A 23,048-nucleotide genomic window follows, 5' to 3' on the forward strand; every position below is an offset into this window, starting at 1 on the left:
AGTATTTTAAACACCAGTCGACAATATGATTATTGTTCAGATTAACTTCAATTTTTATAAGTATTTAAGTTAATTGGTTTCAAATGTGGAACCATGGAAAGTCTCCAAAGTAGGAAAAAAACATAAAATTTAATTTAAGAAAGGAATTCGTTTGAATTCCACAAGTATTATATTACTTTATAGGTAAACTATTTTCTATTATAGTTGTGATACCACACGAGTGTGAAACCGAATATCGTCACATGATTTGTCACCTGTTACAGCGGCGGAACTCAGTAGATATACAGCAACTGTCAAGCTTGAGCCGCCATTTTGGATCAACCGCCGAATCTTCGCGTTTCCTTTCGGTGCAAAGCAAACGCGCATGTTGAGGGATAGAGCCAACATGGGGTCCTTTTGCACCCACCATAAAGCATCCATATAAACCTTGGGAGGATCCTCTAAAAAGAGGAAACAGACCCGCCATTTTCCTGCAAACCTCCAGTCCTTTTAAACCCAGCAGGGGGAGGCGAGATCCGAGAAAAGGAAAGGGGGAGTTAGACAGAAAGAGAGCGAGAAAGAAAGACGGTGGGAGAGGGAGAGTGCGTGACAGAGGGGTTAAGACAGGCTGGACGTTTTTAATAGAAGAGGAAACGTTTGGTATGTATATACTGACTTCATACACAGCTAACTTAATTTGGTCAATTTACTATTATATCACCCATCTAATTTCTTCTCTTTCTTTCCTTTTTACTCTCAGTCAGGTGGCGGAATAGTGCACATCCCGGGGACTGCCAGCATTGCTATTGGATTTAATATCCCGATCAGATTTCCCCCCTCTTTTTTTGTTTTCCCCTTTTCTGTTAATTTAAAACCGCCAGGATGTCTGGACAGAGCATAACGGACAGGATTACCGCGGCGCAACACATCGTTACCGGTTCCGCCGTGTCCAAAACGGTGTGCAAGGCGACCACGCACGAAATCATGGGGCCAAAGAAGAAGCATTTGGATTGTAAGTGTCACGAGATCCGCTACGATGTCGCGATCGGACGCGCGTTTGTAAGTTACGTCAGTCAGCCACCCGTCGCCCTGGGAACGAGAGGTTCGGGGCTCGAGGCCTGCAAAAACATTTACGTTCAGTTGTGTTCGTGTTATTTAAGCTTCCTTCAGCCTTTACGTTTATTCTATTACTTTGTTATTGTTGTCGTTACATGTTTTAAATTTGGAAAGCAATAGTCTGGATTACAGTGCTGTCCATTTAATTTAACCACCTAGCTAATAATTAACCGCATTATTAAACGAGTCCATCTGCTGTTAAATCAGAACAGTTGTGGTTAGAGGGTGCTGGTTATGGCTATTCATTCAAAAATCTGGCTAGAGTAGAGATGAGGAAGTTATCATGACTTTTTAAAGGGGTTCATAGAGTTGTCAGCATTTCACCTACTAGTAACGCTAGACCTTGAATAATCATGTGAATAATACTTGCAATCTTTCCATTTGTGTTTTAAAAACAGTACCACGGTGTTCCCCAAACAGTGTTTTACCATATTTGGTAAGGTTATGGTTAATTGTAAAAGATTTACTTTGCCATAAGATAAAATATCAGGGAATTGTAATATTGCTATTTACAGCTTTAAATTGTCGTCATAAATTTTTATTACCTCAGTCAGTTTACTTCCAGTCACGAATATTGTTGATGTTCATGAAAGTTTTTCAGGTATGTCTCACTGAGGTAGTAGTAATTCACTATTATAAAGTTGTCTGCAAAAAAAAAACTATTAGTAAAAAACATTATCCAGTAGGTTGGGAGATTGTGGTGGCTGTTTATTGGTCGAAAGGTGTGGGAATGCTGACTGTAAAACTCAATTGAGGAAGTCATTATAAGAATTAAGTACTTTTTTATTTAATGGCAAGTGTTTCTCGACAACAGTGTTGTTACAGCCATTAAACTTCTGAAACCTTTCTGTCCACATTGTAAATCTGTATTGCTTGTTATTATGAGTATGATGAAATCAGGTGGTCAGCTCTCAGGTTGTCTCCTGTGATTGAAGGTCTTCGTTTCTGACGGTTCTCGGGGCGTTTCGCTCATTTCTTACAATTCTCTGTGAGAACGCTTGCTTCATTTAGAGCCGTCTTGTCTGTAGCAGATCACAGAGAATATCAAGTGTAAATGTTTTAATGGGTTGAGACGTGGAGCATTTGATCATCTTGTGTGAATTACGAACTGCATGTGGCAGTAGTTTGCTTTCTGTTTCAAACACATTTTTGTAGTCAGGCATTTGAGTTTTAATCTGATTGTTTAGTGCGGATGTGTTTAATAACTCGGATTTGTTTGTGTGGGCTTTTAATTTGGTTCGGGTGTCTGTGTGTTGGTGAACGTGGCGCCATCATTTAAGTGAAATCAAAACCGGAGGCTCCACCACATCAAGGGCCTTTGACCCCATGGTGCTTGTTTGCGTATAGCATTTTGTATTCACTACCACCCTGCAATACTAATTTCCTTTGGGAGGAACTATATTTAGCTTGGTCTTGACAATGCAGATTGGCATGTGTGGGGACAGACTGTTTAAGGACAGGACGGAGTTAAACGCAGGGCAGGTTGACCAAAGGCTTATAGTCAGTACATCTACAGTAATGTTCTCACAAGTTCTCCAGAACTTCTTGATGTTTGGTACACATGATTCCTGCGGACTGGTATGGTGGCGTGGAGAGAGTGTGAAAAGGTTTTATACATATTTCAGGACGGCGGTGCGTTCTATGAGTTTCCTTTAGGACAGAAATAGCAACAGGTCTCATTTCTCCTTCTGTTTGATTTGAACCTTAGATACGGTTCAGTCTGCGGCCCCAGCCCCTTTGATTTGGGCTGGGTTTCCGGGGTAGGGCGAACATTCCTCTTGAACTACCCTTATCCCCGAAATGACCAGCTGGCGGCAAAAGTCCTCCAATTGTTTCCATTGTGCTTCATGTTTTAGTTCGGGAAAACATTTTGGTTGAAAAACAAATAGAAAGTTTGTAATGCTGTTCCATTTAATCGGAAAATCTGTGGTGCTTAAACTCGATGACAAAGCCAAGGAAAAAGTCAAGATTTGATATTTATGGATTCAATAGTTAATACGGGTGAATTCCCCGACAGGGCTAATCCTGGTCGTAGACTAAAATGGATGTTTAACCTTCTAAGACCCGAGCTTTGTTTTTTTTTTTCAGATTTCTTCCTATTTTCGGGTTAGGAAGAACCAATAAATATAATAAACAAATATTTTTCTTTGATCATGAAGCTGTGTAATTGTCCCTGTTTGTGTACAACAGGTTCCAGTTACACAGAATTGAGTATTATGGTGCAAACAACAAAAAAGGGATGTCCACATATGTGGACATCCAGGTCTTAGGAGGTAAAGCTGTCTTAATTTCAAAACACTTTGTACTGACATATCTGGGTGATTCTCACGAAATCCAGACTTAGAAAGTGTCCAGCATCAGATTTTTTTTTAAAACATTGAAGCCGATTTTTATTTTTTTGCACATATAAGATTAAGGTCTGAACTTACTATAACCATTATTTTTAGAGGATTTAAAAAAATATTTCATATAGAATTATTTACTTTTTTGTAGATTATCATTATAAAAAATTATCATTACCGCAACATGATATTACATTAAATATATGCATTTACATGACGACACAAAATTTCAACTTTTATTTTGGAGAGAAAAAATAAGAACCACTTACCTGGTAGCCATCTTGAGTGTCACAGTCAATTATGTCCCTTTTTTTTTTTAATGTTAGTTCATTGAGGGTTGAAACAATGATTGAAAATTGTTGCGGAGGATGAGAGAATTTTTCATGGACACATTTATATTCCTTATTATTGTCTTTACATTTACCAATGATCACCAAATACCACATGTTTCTTTACTGTAAATGTTTATAGTATAACATGCACTGAAGCTTCTTATTTTTTAGATTTTTTAATTACAAATTTTCCATGTCAAAGAACCCAAATCCAGTCATGCACATGTTGCGGTAATGAACATTTCCCCCTTAAATGTGGAAAAAACAACAAAATTGGTTTGGATGATGCCATTTGATATCATGTGGAAAATAGTACATGAAGAGTTGTTTGTAACTGTATGCTTCTTAATTTGATACTCTTACTTTGCATTAACTTTTTTATCAAAATGTTTCATGACACCTCATAAGTCTAATTTTGCGAAAATCACCCATGTTAACATAACATCACTGCCATTGTTTTGTCTTAAGATGCACACCAGTATTGTTTTGTGTAAGGTTTGTTTGCAAAAAACTTCTTAAATGTCCTAATATAATTAGGCCTAGTCCTGGATGAATCAAAACCCTGTCCGGGAAACTGCCCCAATAATGTTTTGTCCTAAATTCAGTGTGATCTGACAAATTGTTACTATTAGTACGCTTCTAAGTCTGTTTTTGAAGCTTTTTTGTCGTAACATGTTTTTCAGCCCCTGCTGTTGTGTCTAATAATACAAAAGTCTCTCATAATAGCCTGATAATATAAACACAGAGTCTACTCAACATGTCATTTGAGAATTGCTTGCCAGGTTCCCATAACTGGTTGTCTTGTTATTGGCAACACCTTGAACTTCATATTAATAGTTGTCTGGTTTAATAAGTGGCCAGCTACCAAGCCTTCCATTGTTTTTTTCCATGACTTAAAGTCATTTTGGTCGCCCTTGAGTGCTGAGTAAGCGTGTTTTGTGTAATCTTATTCTGGGCACGCATTAATATGAGTCAGTTCGGCAATTTGATGGACACTTCCTAGAGTCTGCCCACCAGACCAAATAGCATGCACATACTTCTCTTCAGGCTTCTGAGATGCATGAATCCTTAGCTACTAGCAAACTACCTGAATTTAAGTGGAAGTCATTATGCTTTTCATTGGGTAGCTTATTTCCTATACCTCCGGGGCTCCTCCGGCAATGTTTGGTAAAAAGTTATTCCAGCATTTGTTCTGCGTAGTGTGCTAGATGTTGCTTCGGTGTATAGTTTTTGAATAGTTTAAAACTCATGAACAATAGTAAATGCATGGAATATTTATCAATCTATTCAACTATATATGGCATCTAGACACTACAAGGTTTATAAGCACCTAGTTTGAAAAATACTGTCGTGAAATTGGACTTATGAGGTGTCATTAAACATTTTGATGAAGTAAATGCTATCAAAATAAGAAGCATACAGTTACAAACATCTCTTCGTGTACTATTTTGCACATGATTTTATATGACATCATTACAAACCAATTTTGTTGTTTTTTCCACATTTAAGGGGAACATTTTCATTACCGCAATGTCCATGACTGGATTTGGGTTCTTTGATATGGAAATATTTATAATTAAAAAATCTAAAAAATAAAAAGCTTCAGTGCATGTTATATTATAAACATTTACAGTAAAGAAAAATGTGGTATTTGATGATCATTGATACATGTAGAGACAATAATAAGGAATATAAATGTGTCCAAGAACAATTTTCTCATCCTTCGCAACAACTTTCAATTATTGTTTAAGCCCTCAAGGAACTAACGTTTTCAAAAAAAATTGTTGGGACATAATTGACTGTGACACTCAAGATGGCTACCAGGTAAGCAGTTCTTATTTTCTTCTCCAGATAAAAGTTGAAATTTTGTTTGTCATAGTACCTAGCAGCCAACTTTCTAGTTTTCATTACCGAAACATGAGTTTGTAAATGCCTATTTTTAATGTAATATCATGTTGCGGTAATGATCATTTTTGGTAATGATAATCTAAAAAATTTAAATAATTCTATAGGAAATATATTTTACATCCTTTAAAAATAATGGTTCTAGTATGTTCAGACCTTAATCTTATATGTGCAAAAAAATTGGCTTCAAGGGCTTTTTTAAAAATTCTGATGCTGGACACCTTCTACATCTGGATTTCGTGAGAATCACCCATTTACATCTGAGCTGATGTGTCTTTCTGATTATTGCGAAATGTTTTAGGACATGAAATTGCACCGGTGGAAATCGGATCAGTTGTTTGTTGTAATGGTAGATTAAAGTGCTCTCTCCTTGATTGCTTTTCATGTTGTATGATATGAATATCTGCTCAATTTTAGGCCTGGTTTCTGGGCTGCATGCACAGAAACCGGATCATTCTGAACCTACTCTGTTGTGTCTGTGTGCATCTACTAAAAGAGATGAGATGTTGGTAGAGGTTCGTGGAGAGCATTGAGTGTATCTTGTACCCTCAAGCACTCACGAATCAGCTCATCCACTCCCACCGTGTGGTTACAGTGGCCGCAAAGTGTGACCCTCTTTCAACAAATTCGCCCCTCTGCATTGATGTGTGGTGTCAGATGACTTCGGCATGGATCCACTATAAGTCATGTGAGCGGTTTATTTCAGCGCGCACGTGTGTGTACCTGTGTTGAACTGCGGGACAAATGTAGCATGTGGGGTATCACATGACAGTCACTTTAAGAGAGAGCTGAATCGCTGCCATGCTGTTTGTGAATGATGACCAGTGCGGATTTTATTGGTCATCTGGTTCCCCCTCTGTATTTAATTTCCTAAATTCGTGAAATAAAGTCATCAAATATTATGCAACCCGCAGCCCAAATACTGTTGCGAGGGAGAGGTTACGATGCCCTACATACAGCTTTCTGAGTCATGACAGGTTTTTAGGGCATAAAACGGTCGGGGGGCATTCGGCTGTGTTCAGCAAGCTCCTCGAAGCTTATCCAGGATCAGTTTTGCAACTTTTTGCACTAGGAGAACAGGGAGTTGTCCGGTTCTAGATCGGCATTCCCGATCCCAGAAGACTTACTGTACATCTGAGACCGCGAATCGTCTTGTCCTTGATGAACCCTGCCGACCAGCCGAAACTTCCTGCATTCTTGTAGGTCGCCAGCTATTCGAAATGTAAACAGCTAACAGGAAGTTACTCTGTAAATCAGAAAATGTCGGGAGCTGATTAAGCACGAGATTTTTACTGATAGGGGCTCTTCCATTATGAGCATTGTGGATCAGGGGAAATTTAGGAGTCCAAACACCATGACTTTCATCACCGCCAGAGTTTTGTTCGCAACAAACACGCTGCTTCGTTTTGAATGTCATTGTGTCTTAATATGGTCAAATTTGATTTAGAAAAAAAGTGATTCAGAATTTCTGTTTTTTGTTTTTGTTTTTAGGTGTTTTTTATAGTGTATAGAAAATGCTTAATAATCGTAATGTAGGGTTAGGGTAGTTAAATTGTTGCCTACAATCCATGTGTTTGTTGTAGTCCAAGAAAAGAGATTTACGTTGAAGGCGATAACTTGCGTTATCATTTACTTTGGGGTTTGTACCTTTTGCATATCGTTAAAATGTACTAATACACACCAATGAAAATGTAAAAACGTGAATTGAACAATAGGTGCTCTTTAAATAAATACCTATAAACATATTTATATTGCTGTTCTTCCAAACTTTTCAGGTATTTTCATAGGGATGCACCGATATGGACATTTTTGCTGATACCGATAGCCGATAACTCTTTAAATTTGGGGGCCGATAACCGATATCTATAGGCCAATAAATATTCATATTATTTTCACAATGAAAAACTTGCAGACCGCGGACATCTTGTCTTTGCGCTAGACTAGCATACTCTTCTTAAGCCCGCAACACATGTCATCTTCGTGCTATGTCACAGAAAGCACCAATCAAAACTCCACACGGCCAACAATGAGCAAGTGAAGTGGTTTAACAAACCAAAATAATCCATCATTTATCGGCTTTCATTTATCGGCCTAATTTTGCTATCAGACCGATAATATTAAAAATAAGCAGTTATCGGCCGATAACGATATGTCGGCCGATATATCGTGCATCCCTATATTTTCATGATAATTAAGAATATGTAATGATTATGTTCGACAAGTGCTGCTTTTTCAAATGCATGTTAGAAATGACTCAAACTCACAGTGATTTTAGATTAATAACTACTTTCTGATCAAAGAGCCTCAGTACATTTAAGAGCTGTGCATAATATCCCCTTTGCGATTCAGAATCGATCAGACAGTCATTATTACTAGCGTGTAACACGATTTATCAATACAACCATAGATGGATCGGTAGATGCTCTGCCAGTTGGGATACAGAAACATCTATTCATATGGCTTTTTTCAAAGTTTATGACAGGGAAATTTTGCCTAAGGATATTTGCGGGATCTCCCTGCTAATCCAAGCTAGATGTTTTTGTTTGCACCTGTAAGAACTAAACTATTGATAAACTGCCTCAGGTAAGAGTACTTCAAACTTTGTGTGGGCTTGTAGTTTTATAAGATCATGCTTAATAATGTGATTTCATCAGTGTCTCATAAGCTGCATTGTATACATGCAAAGGCCTTTTATCAGAGCAGGGCTCACGACTGCCACCAAATGGGGGCATTTTGCCACCAAAATTTGAGAGTGTGCCACTGAATTTGCACATGTGCGACCAGTAAATTTAACCTTTTTTTGTGATGTGACACTGAATTGGAAAACAGCACATTAGTAGAAATGTGAATATTTGTATAGCATGTTGTTTTACAGCGTGTGCCCCTGAATTTTCTGGTTGCGCCCTTAAAATTTTCAATTGGGGGCCACTGTGCTCCTAGTGAAAAAAGTTAGTCTGGAGCCCTGCAGAGGACTTTCTGCAATACTTTTTTCGTATACTCTTTCTTTTTGGCATGTCATAGTTTATGTGGCATGTTTGGCTGATTTCTATGCAGCTGTCTCCCATTTTTCTCTCTGTCTTTCTTTTTTTTCTTTCTCTTTCTCGTGCTCTGTCTCTGTCTTTCTGTCTCTCTCCCTTCCTAAGCAGGCTCAGCATTGTAGTGTGTTTTAAAGCAAGCATGCATTCCAGTTTAGATATGTTCTCCTTCCTTTGGCTGTTAAGCTCTGTAAAATAAAAGCACTCTGTGGATTTTGCATATTCTTGGGCCGTGGTCTACATTTCTGCTACTTTGGATGCATGTTAGCTGAATATTTCCACATGGAAAGCTTGCAGGAAGTTATTTTATTTTTTGGCCTTTTAAAAATATGATTTGCAAACTGATTCTTGCTAAGGCATTTGAACAAACACTTAATTCTAATATGGAGTGAAAACAGTATCAAAACCTCCCACAATGCACACAAAAGACCTACAATTCACAAATGCACATGAGACATTCGCACAAGAATTCACCAATACATGCAGGAAATTTACACACTGAAATCCAACAATGCACACACCAATGCTGTTTATGCACTGTAGGCAGAAATGACATGTAAAATCTTAGTTGGTCTTGTTGCTCAAGTCTTTGGTTTGATCCATGTAAGTAATGTTTTGCAGTTTATTCAGGTTAGGCTTCATCTATAGCAGGGATGGGCAACTTCGGTCCTGGAGGGCCGGTGTCCTGCAGAGTTTAGCTCCAACTTGCCTCAGCACACCTGCTTAAAAGTTTCTAGTATGCATAGTAATTGGCTGCTTTGTGTGTTTAATTATGGTTGGAGCTAAACTCTGCAGGACAACGGCCCTCCAGGACCGAAGTTTTCCATCCCTGATCTACAGTGAACCCTATTGACGACTTCTTGCCATCTTTTGTCTGTCAGCAAGTTACAGCTCTGAATCAAGAAGAAACCGTTCGCTTAATGGTTTCCCATACTCTACTCTGTTTTTTTCAGCTTTGATTGAGATATATAACCATGCTGGACCGAATCGATGTTTGTGTCCACCAAGCTTTCCATATTTTTTTTCAATGCCTTTTGCCCTCTCTCCATTCTGGGGTTCGGAGAGTCTAAACATCTCTGTTTTGTTGAGTGTTTTGAGAGATTTATGTCGATTCAGTTTCCTGTCATGAACTGTAGGAAATTTGCAGCATCCTGTTGCTGAATCAACGGTGTTCTGTGCTTTTCCCAACTAAGTGATTTCTGAAGGTGATACGTTATTCCTCATCGATGCCATTAAGCTTGTTGCTGCTACACTAGCCAAATTCATGCAAGTTATGCCATATTTTTTACCTTTGTCAACCCGAAAACACTACTGGTATAAGCACTTTTGCCAGAAATATTTTATGCATTATAAGTAGCACTCATTACGCAGTCGGAATAATTGTTACATTCATACCAACACATCAGTTGCTGCTGTTGCTTATTAAAATGAATGTAAATAATAAACAAAGTTACATTTACATATTTGGCAGACTGAAGCGGCTTTCATTTTATTAGTGTAGGTTTGGAATTCACAATGTTCAACAACCAAAATTATTTGTCCGCGAATAGCAAAAACTGGAGCATGAGAGATTTTTCATTTCGTCATAGAACGACGAAGAGCATCAGCAGTATGTAATAAAAACACGCTTATATTAAACGAGAAATAAAAAGTTTTCCTCTGTCAATCTTGCTGCCTTCTCTTTCTCCCTTTGCTCGTACAAGGTGCTTCTCAACATAGAGTGCTATATAAGCATTGTTGCAAGTTTCTTAAGGCATAGTAATGAATAGGTTATTAGCATTTTGTGCAGGAATAGAAGATCGGATTAATATTCGTTTAGCCGAAACTCATTTATGTGGTCGACTGTAATGGAACAACAACTGTAATTTTAACAAGTCCGATATCTATCTGATAAGAGTGACCAGGTGTAAAAGGCCCTATAATGACTGCTGGAATGTTGAAACATTTGATTGTTAAATAATGTGCAATAATTATAGTAAAAAGGACATTCTGGAAATGTAACTTGTGCAATGGTGAGAAAATAAATAGGAAAATTAAAAATGTTCGGTATTCCGAATAAGAATTTTCCTTTCGGTGCATCTAGCTCTGTCACGATTATGAAATTTGGCTGACGGTTAATTGCCTAATAAATTATAATTAATTTTAGGGATTTGACAATTCTGAAATCTTTTGAAAGGTTTACCTGGCAGTAAATATTAATACACATATTATTTATTGAATATCTTTCAAAAACTGAAAATTCGAAAAATTTCCCATATATAGAAAAGGATGCATATGTATCCATCACGCTCTTCGCGCACTCAAATCACCCACAATCCTATGCGCGAAGCACCGAAAGCACAACTTTTTACTGTTGTAATAACGCAAGGACGTGCACTTGCTAGCCTGTTCCATTTACGTGTTCTCTGAATGCTAGCCTCTGAACGAAGTGACTTGGAAAGGCCAGTCCTGCCAAGGAAGTATCCTTGACATTGAGAAATGGCCAAAGTCTCATTTATACAGGCGCTGCAGCTCCCCCTTGTGTTTTTTAGAGAGATATGCAATCATTGCGGTGATCTGAAATCATCGCAATGAGGTTAAACGATCGCGTTGGGATGATTATTTAATCATTGTGACAGTCCTAGGTGCATCGCTAGTATAGGTTTTCCAGGGGATTGACTCACAACCTTTTGTGCTGCTAACTCAAGGCTCTACCAGCTGCTGAGCTACAGAAACACTGTACACCAAAACTGTACACAAGGAACGAGCTGATGTCATTGCTAGGATTGAGATCAATGTCCCTTGACAATCAGGTTTTCTTGGTTAATTATTGATGCTAGTCATGCTCTCCTGGCAGTGACACTTCATATGGTTTGCAAATACTGTACATTACACCGCCCAAGGAAACAAAAACGTAGTGGATCGTTTTGCATGTTTCAACCGCAAAGTCAATAGATAAATGAGTGTGTTTTAGTCCGTCATCAGCAAACTTTTTTTAGCCCCATTCAGGATTTTTATCGCAGATGTGATCTGTTATTCTTATGTTTAGGAGAACACCTCGCAGTATAATATATATAAAACTTTGACATGTGTGACGAGTTTGAATATTGCATTATTTACCCTGAAGTCATTTTAGATGATACCCATCAGTGTCAGCATAACATGGATATTTTATTACATAAGTAGGTTATGATTCAAATTTTTATTTTACCTTTTGGGCATTGCCTAATTTTATGCTGTCAAATCAGGAAAGGGGATTTGTACAGCTATCGTGATGTTTGGGCAGGTCTAGATTCTTTATCAGTTAAGTTTGTAGTGGAGATGAATGGATGAAGGAAATGAACTTCTTGTACAGGTTTCCTATCAGGCTAGCACAATTTAAACAAACTTTAAGTTGCTGTCACTTCAAAATTTAAAACGCAGTTATGTAAGTGTGTTAAAAGGTGAAATGAAAACCGAAAATAGCTGTGTTGTGTGTAGAGCCCGACCGATATGCGTTTTTTCGGGCCGATGCCGATACAGATATTAGGGAGTAAAAAAAGACCGATAACGATATATCGGCCGATATTCTTTATGTGTACATTATAGTTCAGTATATACTACAGTATATTATACTAAAGTACTGTACATAGAATACACTATATACTTTAACATAATATACTATGAATAAATACAATGCAATGCAATGATCACTCAAAAATCTGGTGATCACTCACAAATGTGGTGATCCAACACTTATATTGATATGACAAAGATATGTACTATAGGCAAGAAGTTAACAATAAACTTTATTATCCAAAATTAGTTGGATATCAGTGCACTAAACAGTAAACTTGACTTATTAATAATAACTTTAAAACACAAAGAGAACAAAATACATAAAACTTGCATCATTTGCAGTTTTGACGAGAATAACGTTATAAAGAGAAACTTATGAAGTCATTGATTAATATTAGCTTTACAGTAAGTTGTGTACTTCACAAATTAGTTAGCCACTCACAGTTACGAAGACAATGCTTGACGGAGCACATACTAATGTACGCTATGTTTAATGTTGTGCTTGTGCACAACGTTTTTATAACACAAACCCAGGGTTCCGTGCAAACTTTAGACTTTTATAAAAATAAAGCGTCTTCGCTCCGCCTCTTTTATTTAGCAAGGGTGTAGAGTTGCGCGAGCTTATTGAATCAATTGCTCTGAAATGAGCATGTTAACTAGCAACACAAGCAGCAGTAATCTCATATAGTGTTATATAAGTGCACGGCTGCGCGTAGTTTAAACGTGTCATTTCTCCGTCTCGCGTCATTTCTCCCGCTTGCGTTAACTCGCAAGTCGACAAAGAGACGGATTAAAAACACCAAATGTAAGCGGGAATGCGTCTCTCTTGTCCATTTATAATCCAATCGACCAAAGCGCGTCTTAATACCAGGTGTAAAAATGTTGTGAAGAAGACACTGCGTGACTGCAGCCACCTGAACTGAGAGACTGACTGACTGAAGTGAAGGGGGTGGGGGATTGGCTGGTGTCACTACAGTGAGTGATCTGGGTCGCCATTAGCAACCAGTATGGCGCACTCTGCTGGACAAACAAGTACTTACATCTTTCAAATGCATTTAATGTGTTCTGTAACAAACGTTCATATCGGCGCATATCTGCGGCTTATACGCCGATACAGATATATCTGCGACATGCTCATATCGGCCGATAAAATCGGCAAAACGATAAATCGGTCGGGCTCTAGTTGTGTGTGTACTCGGCATTAGGCATGGGCCGATAACCGGTTTCAAGGTATACCGAGGTTTTAAACAGTCAAGGTTTCAAAACCACTAAAATGTTCTGTGATACCGTCTCCAAGGTATGAGCTGTGTTTATACAAAATTCATTAAATCATTAAGTCATGTGATTGATTTGATGTTTACATTTAATATACATTACGAAAATACTATATATTTTTTGAAAGCATATTATAATTTAAAGGCTTTATTTTTACCCAGCATTTGAAAGTAACACATTTTAGTGTTGCAATGGCAATACCGCAACACCGTGAAACCATGGTATTTTTGCTAAAGGTTATCATACCGCCAGAATCTTATACCGGCCCATGCCTACTCGGCATTACATTATAAATCGAAATTAAGCATTTGACTCTTTTTGCAATATCTCTATGTGCTCATTCGCAGTCAAAATTAATCATATTTTTAAAATACTATACCTTATTTAGCATAAAACTTCGATTGATGTTCATAATCAAATGTGGAGAGAAAAGCATGTCTATTCCTTATGAGCTTACCCATCTCCCTTCTTGATGAATGGGTCACATGACTGTATTATGTCTGTGGTCACATGACCTTCACACAACTGAATGCATTACAAGCAGCCTACCGGGGCTTTCCAACCAGTAATGCACAATCATGTCTGTCTACACTTTATCTCCAACAGAATACTGGGTGGGTCTTGATTGAGAAAGAGATCCTACAGATTTCTACTCCCTCCGTTTGTCTTGTCAGATGTGCTTGGGTGCTACATCAGGTCTGCGTGTAGCGTATATAAAAATCTGATAGTGTCCAGTTATCCTGCTTTAAGCAATAACACCACCAGACATTGATATCACGCTGTCTCCTGTCAACCTGCTTTGATGTCGCGTTAGAGCCCCGTGGACATTTGCGTTTGTGGAGCCGTCATGCTCTGTGCAGGCGTTTTGTGTTGGCTGTGAAAAGTCTTTTGTTGTCACATGTCCAAGCCTTTGTGTAGGTTTAAATGGTGGATGTTTTTGGTAAAATAGAGGGCATTCTGTAGACCACCCATGCTCACGAACGCAGCATGTTTTCACTTCAAAAGACTGTATACACTAATATTGGGTGGTAATTTGTTAAGGAGTGTTTCTTTTTCAATAAATTTACACGTCTACTCCTGACGTTCCGAATACGTATAGTTTCCCACATCCTTTTTGAAGCTTAAGTGCTCCAGGAACACATTCATGATATTTGCATGGGTTCCATGCATTGACTAACAACTACATTCTTCAAAATGTATCTTATTTTCTAAAGATAAGAAAGTAAGGGTTTGGATTGGAATGTGCAATAGAATTATGATGTAAATAAATTTAAATGTTTATTTTTTTTAAAGTGCACCTATTTCATTTCTAAAAATCGTTATTTTGTGTATTTGGTATAATACAATGTGTTTGCGAGGTTTATGGTTTAAAAAAACACATTATTTCCCACATTTTTGTAGTGCCAGATATCCTGCCTTCCAAATACATTGATTTTGTCGATTTGAAAAGCTCTGTGTCCCTGAATGGCCAGCTAATCTGTACGTTGTGTTTTGCCTGAATACCTCTGATGTCAGCTGGAAATGTGACGCTCCTTACCATGTTTGAAAGATTCGCTCACAATGCAATGCTAACAGGAGTTAACTTGCAATCTGAGTCCAAAGCATGAGGAATTATGATAATATCGGTCTTGTCTATGTCACCAATCCCAGGAAGTAAACTGTTGCCTACAATCCAAAAAAACAATGTGTTTGTTGTAGTCCAAGAAAAAAGATTTGCGTTGGAGAAGATAACTCGCACCATCGTTGACTTTGGGGTTTGTACCTTTTGCATATCCTTAACATGTACTAATACACACTCACATACCAAAGGACCATAGTTGGGTGATTCTCACGAAAACTTGATTTTAAAAATGTCAAGCATGAAAGTGTAAAAAATGCTTAAATTTACTTTTTTTCCCACCAGACATTGAAAAACAAAGTCTGGAGTAAATGGGAACATTAATTTAAAAACTTTTACTTATCATTTAATTTTGTAACATAATTTAAAAAATTAGTCTTAAAAAATCTCATTACCGCAACAGTCAGAAAACATCAACACTGACATATTTTCAAAATGACATGACAAACCTAAAAGAACATAATTTGGAGATTCTGCACATGGCATGCATTTAAAATCAAAGTATTATGCTTCTATTAATAAAATTAACATTTAATAAGCATCTGTTGCGGTAATGATAATCAAAATGTCGTGTAAGCATTCTGACAAGACAATATTTCAAATTAACTGTAAAAAATTATCTTACTTGGTAGCCATCTTGAAGTAACTGGTCCATGTGCTTGGTCACTCAAAATCAAACTTTATTAAAATTCTGTATGTGTGCTTAAACTGTTCTCAAAAAGTGTTGCGGAGGATGAGAACATCAGGCATGGACCCATAATTTTCCTTATTTTTCTTCATTATTATTATACATTAATATTCAGTAAATATGTTTTCTGTCATCTGAAGTAGTCTAGCAAAACATCCATTAATTTTTTTTCTTAATATTTTTGTGTTAATTTGATTAAATTACAACATAAAGCATGTTCAAACACAGCCGGACACATTGCGGTAATGAGAATTACAGCAGAAAATGAGATAAAATTTCCAATTATAAATTCTTATGTTGAAATCACACATTGTGCAAGGTAGAACACAGTATTGTGTTAATTCTAATGCTTTTTAATGTTACTATATTACACATTTTAAAGCTAAAATCATTAGTGCCGTGGTGTTTCAATGGTTTCGTGAGAATCACCCAGTTACTCTTTAACTCTCTTCTAGTATTTTCTCCGTAATTCAACTTTAAAACTTGATGCTGGGCTGACTTTCAAAATAATGCCATCCGATTTTTTTTATCAAGCAGACAGTGTTGTATTTTCTGGGCAGTGAGCTTGTGTCTGTGGGTAGCTTCATGAATGGCATAATAAGCTGTAACCCTGAATGAGTCTCATAGTGTCTGTGGTGTAGAGAGAATCTTGAGGGATCTCTCTTTCTATGTCTGAGCGCAGCTGCTTGTGGACTTCAGCCAAGACCCAATAAAGCACAGGATATCAATGCATGTCTCTCACTCAAACCATGTCACCGCTGTCTGAATGCTAAGTTATCGAACGATACCTTCGCTGCAGAAACCAATTCCCACTTCTCTGAAAGTGCCGTTGCTTCTCTTCTCTGAATAGTCTAGGCAGCCTTAAAGGGGTAGTTCACCCAAAAATGAAAATGTACTCACCCTCATGTTAATTGAACCTCCAATATCTTGTTTTGTTCAAATGCAGATTTTTACAATAAAGCGTTGCCTTTATATAACAACAGCGATATCCACAACATGAAAGTAGAGGAGTACATGTCTTCTAGGGGTGGCACGGTTCACAAAACCCTCGGTTCGGTTCGTATCACGGTTTTATGGTCACGGTTCTCGGTTCAGTACGGTTCTTGTTGTTATTTTTTCTTTTAATTTTAACACTCCAAAAATGTATTATCTTATGTATTAATTATCCATAATTTAGGATACAGTATAAAAAAAGTTATATCATGTAATCATGTACAAACTGAATTTGACTAAGCACATTATTGGGACCATCCCTGAGGAAAGCCAGGCGAGATTTTGATACAGCAAAAGGGAAGACATTGATGATTTCAACATGCTTTTCATTTATTTGGCAAAAAAGAGAATGTGTATTGCCATCTACATGAACTTTATGTGCATTTTTAGCACACAAAGATAACTTGCATTTATTAAAATGCCAACTTCAGTGTAGCTCTTAGATTTATCACTGAGAGGCTGCTTAAATACTGCAGAGAGTATATGTGGACGAGAGAGAAACATTACGTTTACACCAGTAATATTTAAATCCGTCTCTTTTGACCACTTTTGACTACTTCTGTCCTGATTACTTTGATGGGCAAGTTATGAAATAAGATCGCGCAACTTTCACACGCTAGCAAAATGAAACTACGCGGAAATCAGCCGCTTTCGTTTTATCAATGAAAGGCTAAAAATAGCGCTGAATACGAAAAGACGTAAAATGTGTTCAGTACCTCAGGTTATAAATGGGCGGAGAGACGGCGGTCTCCTGTGGCTGTTCGAACACATTCAACCTGTAAACTGCAGTTCTATCTATTGTTTTATTTCCGCTGTCATCATAGGTAACATGAAATAAAAAAAAATTCCACACACCAAACTTATACGACGCTGGCGTATCCTCCAACTCCGGGCAGACTTCCTTTTCTCTCCCACTTGCAGTTTCTACACGTAACATAACCTGCAGTACTTATTCTACAAACCAGTCACCTCTTCTTTCGCGCGAAAGGGAAACATCTGAGGTCACATAAAGGCCTGAGGCTACATTGCGCATGCCATGAACCGTTGAACCGTGCGACCCGAACCGAACGGTGTCACCCCTAATGTCTTCAGTCTACTTAATATATGAGACATGTCAAGTGATGTTATTTATTTAACACTTTTGGGTCATTTTGAAACCAATGGGGTCACCATAGTAACCAGAACCCCCCCAAATAAAAAAATCTCCAATTCGAAGGCTGCGACCTTCTGAGGACGCGACCTCAGAAGGCAAGCACTCGTTTTTAAAGGTCCCAACCGCCAAAGTCCACGAAGAGAACTAAAAAAAGATGGTCTAGCCTTCAAATAAGTTGCGACCAAAATAAGTTGCGTCCCTTGCTGCTGTCAGCGGGACACATCGGAGACGTTTCTGATTTATTCAAATAAATATGGAGCCAGAAAAATATAAATTTTATTGTAGAGAATATGACACGTTGATGTAGATTAAACTAACCAACAGTATATCAAATTAATCAACCTTACAAATATACACAAAATATTAATACAAAACGTAACTTCTAATACTAAAACCGTGGCAAGAAACTTTTTTTTCTGCCGTTAAAATATTCAGCCGTTATAGATGTGCAATGAATCTCGGGACAGCCCTAAGCTGTGAAGGATCCATTTGTTTTATCCTTAAAGGTGGGGTGAATTATCTCTGAAAGCCAATGTTGACATTTGAAATCACCTAAACAAACACGCCCCTACCGCAATAAAATCTGGACTTTTTTGATAGACCCGCCCCACACATACGCAACCAATCAACGATGTTGGTTAGTAGACATGCCCCTTACTGCCGATTGGCTACAAGTGTGTTTTGGTACTCGGCCCGACTCCTTTTTCCAAAGCGTTTTTCACAAATTGTGCACCCCAGCTTTACAGCGCGGAGAAATAAGGGCACATTTTGAGGCTTCATTTTAAGCAGGCTTCGAATCGGGACAGTCTTACTAGCCTTCAGTCGCGCTGCTATGATGGTATCGGTTTTTGAATATGTCCTTCGAAGCTCGCAACCTTTAAATTGGGATACAGCTTTTGTTTGGATTCTGAACAACAACAAAAGACATTAGGGGTTCAAACGCCATAAAGGTAAATAAATAAATAATGATAACGTTTACTTTTTTGGGTAAACCATCCCTTTGAAAATGTTGCTGAATTAGAAACTGTGGCTGAGTTTAAAGGTTAGCACCATTTCGATTTAAATGTGGTCAAGGAACAACAAAGGAGGCTGTTATATTTGCGTAATATAATAGAATTTCCTGTTTGGTGTAATTTTTGGTATGTAGATGTACTAAATAAAAAGTACTGTATTATATTCGTAGATATTTAGAAAACATGCCAAGTTCACATATATGCTTCTCTAAAAGAACAAAACAATGCTTTAGCTAGTTATTCTCTTTATGAAATGCACGATTTCGTCTGTTTTTGTTTTGGCCTGTTTGATCCCTTCCACTGCCAATTTACCCAATAGTGTGTTTTGACAGCTCGGTTGCAAGTTCCTACGGTTACTTAAATGAGACCGCAATGGCCCATGAATGCAACCTCTGGAGGACACAAACTCCGACATGAGCCGCAGATTGAGTTATAAAATCCACACAAGTTGGTTTGTAATTTGCAAACAAAAACATTGCAAATTAGCAGATATACTTACAGTATAAGGCTCGATGCTTTCCACCAACCTGGCAACCCATGTGAACGATGAGTCTGAGGAAGGAAGGAAAAACTCTCCAATGTCTTGAGCTTAGACTGTGGTACCAAGTTCAGCTTTTAGATGTCATTAATACATAAAGGTCCTTGATGTAAATTTAGGCATTTATTTGCTGTCATTACAATTGCATGACTCTATTTTGGGCATTATTTACATTTCACATTTTTTTCACATTAAACGACTTGCAGTGAATTTGTAGTGTAGGTTTTATCTGTATTTTTATCAACAACGTTTGCAGTGCGATTACAATGCTCTATCAATTGAGCCACAAGAACACTGACAGCAACTATTAGCCACCCTGCTCTCTAGATATCTGTATCTGCATCCATCATTGAAAAACGCATCAGTTGACCACTAGGACAGACTTTAAATCATTTGAACGATGGAACAAATGCTAACAAACAAAAGCATTCAATTTATGTGTGTCCTAAATATAAATGCATAGGCATGCTGACAGTTTGATTCATAAACGCAATGATGTTCATAATCTTTTTCTCTCTCACCAGATCTGATCCATTGTACCAATGAGATGAATGTTAACATCCCTCAGCTGGCCGACACGCTGTTTGAGCGCACCACCAACACGAGCTGGGTGGTCGTGTTCAAATCCCTCATCACCACACACCAGCTCATGGTCTACGGCAATGAGGTCAGCCACACGCAAATGCCTGTTTCACGTATAGCCTGACTTAACATATTCTGGTTCAACTTGAGTTTAATCTTCGGGGGCGTGCACACAAGGCGTTTACGCTGGTTGGCTGGTGTATGTTTTTAATTGTTTCCAATGGAAGCAATTGTTACAAAAACGGCAGCAGCTGGCATTTTTTCCCCTTGCTGAGCGTCCAGAGTTTAAAAATGTTAAACTTTAGGCGAAACACTCGGCTTTTCACACGGCTGTCCAATCACAGTGGTGGAGGGGCAGAGCAAATATCACAACAACCAACCGGCTTAGCTAAAAAAAAATGCTGGCAAGTGCCCACAATTGGTGTCCACCTGGCGTTTAAATGCTTTGGTGTACAAGCTCCCTTAATCGTCTTGTATGCTCAAGCTTGAGCAGTTAAACCTGCACATCAGCCACAGTGAATCAGTTTAATCCTTGCGGCTTTGGCAATAATGTTTCTTCACACGGTGATTAATTGAAAAAATTAGCTGAATGCCAAATTCTTGTTCTTTATGTTGACAGAGATTTGTACAATATCTGGCCTCCAGGAACACGTTATTCAACCTCAGTAATTTTTTGGACAAAAGTGGTTTACAAGGTAGGTTCTTTCAGCCCGACGCTTCATTATTCATTCTGTGTTTCTAAACACATCTCAGCTGCATCATCCATTTTCATGAGTGTCGGATGCAGATGTGACGACATATTAGGGGAGCTGACTGTAAAATGTAAAAAGCACATCGTTTTGATGTTAGTAATGTTAATATGTGGTGTATGAGTGATTGGTCTCCACTGTCCAAATCCCACCCTGTCCCTGAATTCCTTCGTTCGGCAACATGGCCAACTTTAAGCTTAAATAAAGCTCGAGTGAGTTTATTTACCCAAAGCTTTTCCCATGTTAACAAGCTGCATGGCAGCCAGTACTTGCAACGGAATCAGTACAGAAAGAAACGTTTCTTTCAAGAAACTATTTTCTTAAAATTGACTAATCACAGTGTGACCTAGTTGTTGCACTTTAACCTTTTAGTTTATAGCATTCATAAAGCATTGTGATAGATAGATGGATAGATAGATACTTGTTGAAAGTTTTTTAGCGACTCTCTTTTATAAAATCTAAAGTTAAAAAAAAATCAAAAACTGTCTATGATATTAAAAGACATCATGTTCTGTTTTCTTGTAGGATATGACATGTCCACTTTCATCCGGAGGTACAGCCGCTACTTGAATGAAAAGGCCGTCTCATACCGACAAGTGGCATTTGACTTTACGAAAGTAAAAAGAGGGTATGACTCCTGTCAACTTCCTCAAAGGGATTGTTCACCCAAAATTGTATACTTTGATCTCATGTTGTTCCCGAAAAACTTAGTCAGGTTCATTCTTGTAACGAGATCATTAATTATAAAGTCATACAGGTTGACACACATGTGAGTAAGTTGTGACAGAACTTTCATTTTTGGGTGAACTGTCCCTTTAAATCTGTCTATCAGTTACTTTATGGGCCAGTTTCCCAGACAGGGTTTAGATTAATTCAGGACTAGGCCTTAGTTATATTCAGGGTTCCCACAGGTCCTTGAAATCCTTGAAAGTTTGTGAATTTGGTTAAAAAAATTCAAGGGAAGTTTTTGAAAATATACATGCATAGATACAGGTCATTGAAAGTGCTTGAATCTATTTTATGCAAAGTTTTCTAGAAAAAAATCTATATTATTCCCTGTTTAGTGTAAACTGTTTGCTTTAAATGCTTATATCGTCTGTATGCACATGTTGATTCATACCAAAATGCTTTTTTGCATAGTTTTGTTTGACACATGAAAACGTCTCTGGTTACGTATGTAACTGTTGTTCTCTAAGAAGGGAATGAGACGTTGCGTCTCCCTTGCCATACTTCCTGCGTCCATGTAATGCCGTCTTTGGCAATATTTCAGATAGCGATATACTTCCTGGCTCCCGCATCATCCTGTCTTTGCTGTGAACCTTCACCATTGGTTGAATTTGATATACACATTCAGACGCACTTACCCCTGGAGGCGTCTCCAAAGTGTCACTGCAGTGATGCAGTGCAAGTTCCCTTAAAAGGGAACTGTTACAATATATATTTAAAGGGTAACACGATGTAACCTTGCTTCCCCACATTTAGTCATTGAATTTGAGGGGGATTTGCACCTGGAAAGTCCTTGAAAGGTCCTTGAATTTGAAGTTAACTAAGATGTGGGAACTCTTATATTAGGACATTTAAGTAGTCTATAAAAACATACCTTACAAAAACAATACTGGTGTAAAACAATGGCTCTGATATACTGTATGTTATGTCGGTGCGAGATGTTTTTATATTAAGACATCTTAAATATGCAATTTAGTCTGGGACTAGGATAAGCTCTTTCTGGGAAACTGCCCCTAGATCATACAGCCATGTAAGGCAATCGAAGAGCGAATTGTGTAGTTACTCCTTTATTTGTCATTAAAGGGCTGATGGTGTCATGAGAACTATGAACACAGAGAAGCTCTTAAAGACCATCCCCATCATCCAAAACCAGATGGACGCGCTCCTCGACTTCAACGTGAGTTAATGATAACAAAAAATCCAAGACATATTTACACCTGAACGAATAGCTTGCTCTTTATGCACTGGCCTTTCCTCCTGTTATTTTTGTCCCATCTCAGACCTATTAAATTGTGTGTGTCATCTGTCCACAGGTAAATGCCAATGAGCTCACAAACGGGGTCATCAATGCTGCGTTCATGCTTCTGTTTAAAGATGCCATCCGTCTGTTTGCGGCATACAACGAAGGGATCATCAACTTGCTCGGTGAGCTGTTATCTTATAAAAGCTTGACACACTCGCCCTAGG

General features: G+C 38.0%; 1 protein-coding gene across 15 annotated transcripts in view; it reads left to right on the forward strand.

Moving 5' to 3' along the window:
- The first annotated feature begins 330 nt into the window (after positions 1-330).
- The window catches only part of picalma (phosphatidylinositol binding clathrin assembly protein a), a 55,140-nt gene continuing 32,422 nt past the window's right edge, over positions 331-23,048 (forward strand). For 3 of the 15 annotated variants that reach the window (XM_055208366.2, XM_055208363.2, XM_055208365.2), the window contains exons 1-7: positions 336-639; positions 740-991; positions 20,049-20,191; positions 20,726-20,801; positions 21,381-21,483; positions 22,665-22,758; positions 22,895-23,006. In XM_055208366.2, coding sequence (XP_055064341.2) covers positions 862-991; positions 20,049-20,191; positions 20,726-20,801; positions 21,381-21,483; positions 22,665-22,758; positions 22,895-23,006 — 658 coding nt within the window. In that variant the 5' untranslated portion in view covers positions 336-639; positions 740-861. Of the gene's footprint in view, positions 640-739; positions 992-20,048; positions 20,192-20,725; positions 20,802-21,380; positions 21,484-22,664; positions 22,759-22,894; positions 23,007-23,048 lie in introns of all 15 variants that reach the window. The other 12 variants (XM_055208360.2, XM_055208362.2, XM_055208371.2 and 9 more) reach the window with 9 other exon arrangements.

Source organism: Misgurnus anguillicaudatus, chromosome 12 (assembly GCF_027580225.2).
Source record: "Misgurnus anguillicaudatus chromosome 12, ASM2758022v2, whole genome shotgun sequence".
NCBI lineage: Eukaryota > Metazoa > Chordata > Actinopteri > Cypriniformes > Cobitidae > Misgurnus > Misgurnus anguillicaudatus.